At 47.9% G+C, this 6,000-nt stretch overlaps 1 protein-coding gene across 1 annotated transcript in view; it reads right to left on the bottom strand.

Moving 5' to 3' along the window:
- Positions 1–6,000, bottom strand: part of BAZ1B (bromodomain adjacent to zinc finger domain 1B) — a 71,142-nt gene that overhangs the window by 7,011 nt on the left and 58,131 nt on the right. The window contains exons 15-17 of the mRNA XM_007468887.1: positions 5,626–5,773; positions 3,674–3,786; positions 1,217–1,362 (exon numbers count right to left, since the gene is read on the bottom strand). Coding sequence (XP_007468949.1) covers positions 1,217–1,362; positions 3,674–3,786; positions 5,626–5,773 — 407 coding nt within the window. The remainder of the gene's footprint in view (positions 1–1,216; positions 1,363–3,673; positions 3,787–5,625; positions 5,774–6,000) is intronic.

Raw genomic sequence — 6,000 nt, 5'->3', positions numbered from 1 at the left:
TTGAGAGTCCGCCTGCCGATGCAGGGGATGCGGGTTCGTGCCCCGGTCCAGGAAGATCCCACATGCCGCGGAGCGGCTGGGCCCGTGAGCCATGGCCGCTGGGCCTGCGCGTCCGGAGCCTGTGCTCCGCAACGGGAGAGGCCACAGCAGTGAGAAGCCCGCGTACCGCAAAGAAAAAAACAAACCATCTGACTTGCACGCAGGGAGCGCTCTCAGCAGGGGGCACTAGCCCACCTGCCTCCTCCCTGGTGGACGGTGAGCAAAGCAGTGGAGGACATGCAGCAGTTGCTGTATTACAGCAGTCCTGCCAGAGGCCAGCTAGAGAGGGCCACTGTCACCAGGACGCTAGCCCTCTGAGAGCAGATTGACCTGGGATTACGGTCACACTGCGGAGGAGTTTAAACAAGCAACTGCAGAAAGCGAGGTGGGTTATGGGGACCACCCACAGCCAATTTTGTGGGGGTGGGGTGTCAGAGGGAAGAAAAGCAAGAGGTACAATTCCTTTCCTGGGCTCTCCCCTGCAGGCCTGCAGCAGCTAAGTGGCTAAAGAGAAAGGGGGCGTGCCTCCCTTCCAGGTGGCAGGAACAGGCCGTGACTCACAGAAGTAGGGGCACAGAGTTGAAGGGGTTAGGGCCAGGCACACAGGAGGTGCCTGCAATGCCCTTTGAGCACCCTAACGGCTTGCTTTATGCCTCCAGCCCACCTCCAACTCCAATTTAATCTGTCAAAAGAAGCAAATTTTCAAGAGCCTCTTTCTGTCCTTTAAACTTCAAGTGAAACCTAAAGTAAAACCACTAAAATTACATTGGTTGAGGAGCAGAGGGGAAGGTAATGTCCCTCCCGTGACAATTGTCGGCAAAAGACCCAAGAGTAAGTGAGGCTCCAACATTGCTGACATTCCCACAACGGAGACCCAGCCCCTCTGAGCCGTGGGAGACACATGGATACTATTTTAAAATCCTTAACAAGTCGCAGGCTGCCTGTTAACTAGAGGAGATGTTTGCAGGCTGCAGCAGGGGAATGCCGGACATAGCTGTTCCCGGAGGGCCTGCTGCCTCGTTTGCCTACAGGCCCATCCATCTGCCTCATCAGTCTCCAAAGTTAGGGAGGAGGGAGCAGAGGGGGAGGCTCCCACCTGTTGCCTGCTGAATTCCTAATGCTGGAGTGGGGGATACGAAACAGAAATGCTAGAGGGCAAATGATAAATAATTCTTACCAGCTCATCAACCTCAGCCTCGTCTACAGGTGGCGCCTTCGGCCGAGACCTCCTGGTAGGATGCGGCTTCTTACCTGGTCGTCGGCCTGGCCTTGCTGCAGGGGCGATGACACCCTGCTTGCCCCGGACAGTCTTTCGAGGTCTCACTGAAATAAAAAATATGCATTCAGAGCAGACCTGAGGATGAAGGGAGCATGCCCATGGGAGGGGTGATACTCTGGACAAGCAAAGCAATGGCTTCCTTTGCTTAGGAGGTGCTCTTGCTATCCGTCTCCTGCCGGCCTCACAGGACACTTTAAGGGCAGCAGTAGCAGATGGAAGAATGGATACTTTTCAGCAACTGCCAAAGACCTTTTAAGAGTCTCTTCAGAAGACCAGTTTCTTTAGTACGTCCACTCTCTGTCCCCACCCTGTTCAGTTACTCTCAGGAATGAGGGCCTGGAAGGAATCAACTGTAAACTGACTCACTCAGGAGAAAAAGCCACTTGCTGATGGGTCTGCCTGGGAATTCCTTCAGCCCAAGCTCAGCCTGAGAACGCATGTATTTTACATGTAAGATGGAATCTGAGTGTGGAACAGATCCTGTTTCATAATTCCCAAAGTTACCCTATGCTCACCACCACAATCTTTTCAGAGAAAAGCTGATACTTATGTGAAGTACTTATGTGAAGTCTGCCTCATTGAATCTAGTTTAAGGCTAGCCCAGTCCTGCTTTCTGCGATTTCTAAAAACCATAGACAGTAGGCCCGGCCACTTCCACAAGAGCCCTGCTCGGGATCCCACAAGAGAGAATAAAAACTACAAACGCACCCGAGGCTGCCTGTTTCTCAGGTTTACAACAGGCGCTCAATGTCAGACAAACCAACATTTCTCAATACATCTTCAGGAAACAATGCTCCATCAGGATTAGCTCAAGGCTGCTCCACTAAGCAAATTTTCCCCTGGAAAATGGGGAGGGGCAATTTGGAGAGAGATATGGGTATACTGAGGCAATGATACAGAGAATCAATAAACAATGTTTTATATTCTACTTCCAGACCATGATGACCCCTGACTATTTTAGGTTCTCTAAGTTGTAAGACTAGGCGAGGAGGAGAGGGTAAGGAGCTGATGCCAAGGATGAAATGATGGACGCAGGGAACAGCCACCGGCCCAGGGCCTCGAGCTGCACTAGGGAACCACATCGTTGGTGGCCTACAAGGCAGAGTAGACAAGAAGCTCTGAAGTTCCAAACACTTCCTGGATCCTTTTGGTAGACAAGGCCCTAGAAACCTGGACAGGGAACAATTCCCTGGAAAGAGAGGAGTAACTTGAAAGTGGAAAGCAACCATTACTTGGAAAATAAACAAAATCAGTCCATTGCTATACTTAAAATCTGTTCCCAGACAACCATGCATCCAAATCACGACTCTGGCAGTACTCCGTGGTCTCTCTATAATGCAGGGTTAATGGACTACTTGTCTCCGTACCCAGATACCTGAAAAATCATGCCTTGGGAACAAACAAAAGGAGCCCTAGAGGAATGAGAGAAGTGTAGGTGTCCCAAATTAAAACCCTGCAGGATCAGGGAAGACGGTAGCAGGGGTGCAACCCCAAAGCCCTCAGGTTTTGACAGCACCAGTATAGTAAGGACCAGGAGTGCCAAACAGGACGTCCTCTCTCTCCTTTTACAGCAAGTACGACTGTCCAGGGAGTTATGATCTTGGGAACTGTACCTCTCTTGAAAAGCTCATCAAAATCTTCTGTCTGTATTAACCTACAAAGAAGGGTATATTTTGCAAAAAGGGAGCCCGTTAAAAGGCTCAACTATAGGACTTAAGGTTTAACAAAAATGACACGACTCTCAAAGCCTCAAGAAAAATGAACATGAGAGACTGAGTCAACAAGGTGAGCTTAAGTGATGAGGCCTTTTCCCCCTACTGACATCTAGAGAGAAACAGATCTGAACCTTCCTAACAACTACACCTAAACCATGGAAAAAAGTCTTCCCTTTTCAACTAGCAAATCTACAGCCCTGCACACTACAGGGAAGAGAAGAACCACTGTAACCACAGAAAAACAACTTCTTTAAAAGCAACACTGCACCAGAGGCCAAAAGAACTGCAAGAGACAGCAATGGGCCTAGACCCTTGTTACCCCATCCTCACACTGAGGGGCTCAGAACCAGCAGACCCGTCATAAACAAGACCTGGGGCCTTGAATTCCATGAAATCTTGGACCAAGTGGATCTGCCAGTTTGATGTTCTGAGACCAAGCCACCCAACATCCTAGTAGGAAGGTAGTTAACTGGCATCTTGAAAACCCATTTAAAACATGGCAGCAGTCGCCCCTCCACCACAAGTTGTGAAAAAAAGAAGACGGCACGATGGCCTTGTTGGGTTATCTACCGCCAACCCAGTCTTTCCAAGTCAGCTTAGAAGACTGTGAGGTTAACTGTGAAAGAAACTGAATACTTACGGCGCAAACCAGCCACCTCATAATCTTCCTCCCCCTCCTCCTCCTCCTCCTCCTCCTCTTCGTTGCTCTCATCATCTTCGCTGTCCTCAGAGGCAGACTCTTCCGTATAATTCCTGTGGGGGGAAAGACACTTGTAGAGAACACGGATCTAGGCCAAAGGGGTCCTAAGAAAGGTAAAGTCCCACATAAATTGCGGCAACTTCTCCCTCTTCACAGACTAGACAGATTTCATGCTAAGGGGAGGGAACCTGAATCTAGGCCAGGACACAGGAAGCAGAATGAAAACCTAAGCTTTAACAGAGTGTCTCCTCTATCAGGCCCCAAACCCTCTGGCTACGATACTAATGGCAGCAAAAACCAAGACCAAAATGCAACCCCCACCCCTCAACATACAAAACAAAACTCTGTTCCTTCTGTCTCATAAAAACAGCCAGATAATGTAACATTTCAGGTATTAAAAGTTGTCCCCAGTGCTGGGGTGGACTGAAAGGATAAACAGCCCAGACAGGTGTTACTCCACCTTGATGGCCCCCTTCCAGGAGCTGAAACAGCTTGCAGATGACCATAACATCAAAGCACTGGTAATCCCAGCTCAGAACAGCTGGTCCAAAGCCTCACCATTTCAGAGCGGCAGCCTCATCTCTCTAAGTGTAGCTGGAATGGAGTGAGAAATAACCGAGTAATGCTGTTAGGCAGGGTCAGGATCAAACAGCTCTGACCTTTCGAAGAGACGCCAAGCCAGGCTGCTACAAGCTGCTCTTCTACAACCTCGAATTTCAACGCGGAAAACAACGTTATTAACTTTAGCAAACGTTAGGCGTCTCCTCTTTACAAGGCCCTATGTTTGGCCTTACTGGGATGAGGATGAAGAACAAAGCATCACCTCTACTCTCAGGGCAGAAACAATCTCACAGGAAGACAGCCGTGGATAAAACTGACCAAAAAGGCAATATGCATCGAAAAACAACTTTGGACGTGGAAAGCTGAACTGGAACACAGAGGAGGAACAATTAATCCTAAGGATGTAAGGATGTTTTCAAAAAGCAGTGAAATTTTAGGTAGGCCATGGTCAGCTTAGCCAGGTGGGAGTTCTGGGGACAAGGAATATTCCCAGCTGGGAGGAAAGCACAAGAGGCAAGGATGCACAATGAACAGCCTGTAACAAGCACACAAATATGGGAACAAGGGCTTATAAAAACATCAGCTAGTATTATACAATAAGAGTCTCAAAAGTTAGGCTAGGGAGTTTGGACTTTATTCTAGAGGCAGGGGGAAGATCGAAGTTTTGAACACGACAGTGACATAAGCAAATCTTTGTCTTATGTAAACCATTCTGGTATCACCATAAAAGCTGGGTGGATAAGAGGGAGGAAGATATGAGGTAGAGTTGAGAAGCCACTGAAGGAGCCCAGATGAGAGATGGAGAGGGCCAAATGACAGCAGGGACCATGGGGAATGGACATCAGGATGCTGACTCATTAAGACATCTAGACACTGAATTGATAACATCTGGCAAGTTGAATGAATATGGAGACGGGGGAGAGGAAGACACCAAGTTGACACCAAAATTCTAATCATGCTAAGGAAGGAAGAGTAGGTACAGGTAAGGAAGGTAGTGAGTTTCAGGATTTTTAGCAGTGACTGGCTGCAGAAGTCATCACAAATTAAGAAGTGGGCGAAGTGGAAGCAAAAGACAAAGGATATGTTATTTGAGAAGAACGTATGACCAAGAAGACATAAAACACGGCTGGTAACGAAAACAAGAAATGTCGACAATTAAGCTAAAATTAAATCAGAGCCCTTTGAGCCCCCACTGTAATACCTTAAATGATGGGGCTCTGCACACAAAAGATGAACTTAAAGCTCCTCAGCATCATTCAGTTTGAATAACTGAAGCTCAAGTATAACAGCTATTTATTAATTTATTTGTTTTTAAAAGAAGAAATTCTCACCTGCCACGGGAGTTGCGCCTGGCAGTGGCAGGCTGGCAGGCTGGGCACTGCCATTCACCATCTGGTACTTCATAGAGGGCCGGCCTCAGACAAAACAGGTGGAAGGCTTTATTACACTCGTCACACAAGATCAGCTTGTCATCCTCACCTGCAAGGAGATAAACTTGTACAGCACTGTAGGGAGTGTGGCAGTAGTCAGTGAGCTGTAAGGAAGAGCTGCTCAGCCTCAATTAACCCAATGGAAGAACAAACATTCTAGTACACTGCTACCCCATTTAAAAAAAACGCAGTCATCTTCTGAAAAGAAATGTAGCATTAACTAGACTATAGGTAATTTAGGGTTCAGGTCTTCTAACTTATATCCCAAAATCTACT

The sequence above is a fragment of the Lipotes vexillifer genome, unplaced genomic scaffold (assembly GCF_000442215.2).
Source record: "Lipotes vexillifer unplaced genomic scaffold, Lipotes_vexillifer_v1.1 scaffold12, whole genome shotgun sequence".
In the NCBI taxonomy this organism is placed as follows: domain Eukaryota; kingdom Metazoa; phylum Chordata; class Mammalia; order Artiodactyla; family Lipotidae; genus Lipotes; species Lipotes vexillifer.
Note: the sequence above shows the minus strand (reverse complement) of the source record. Positions and strands in the feature narration are given on the sequence as shown.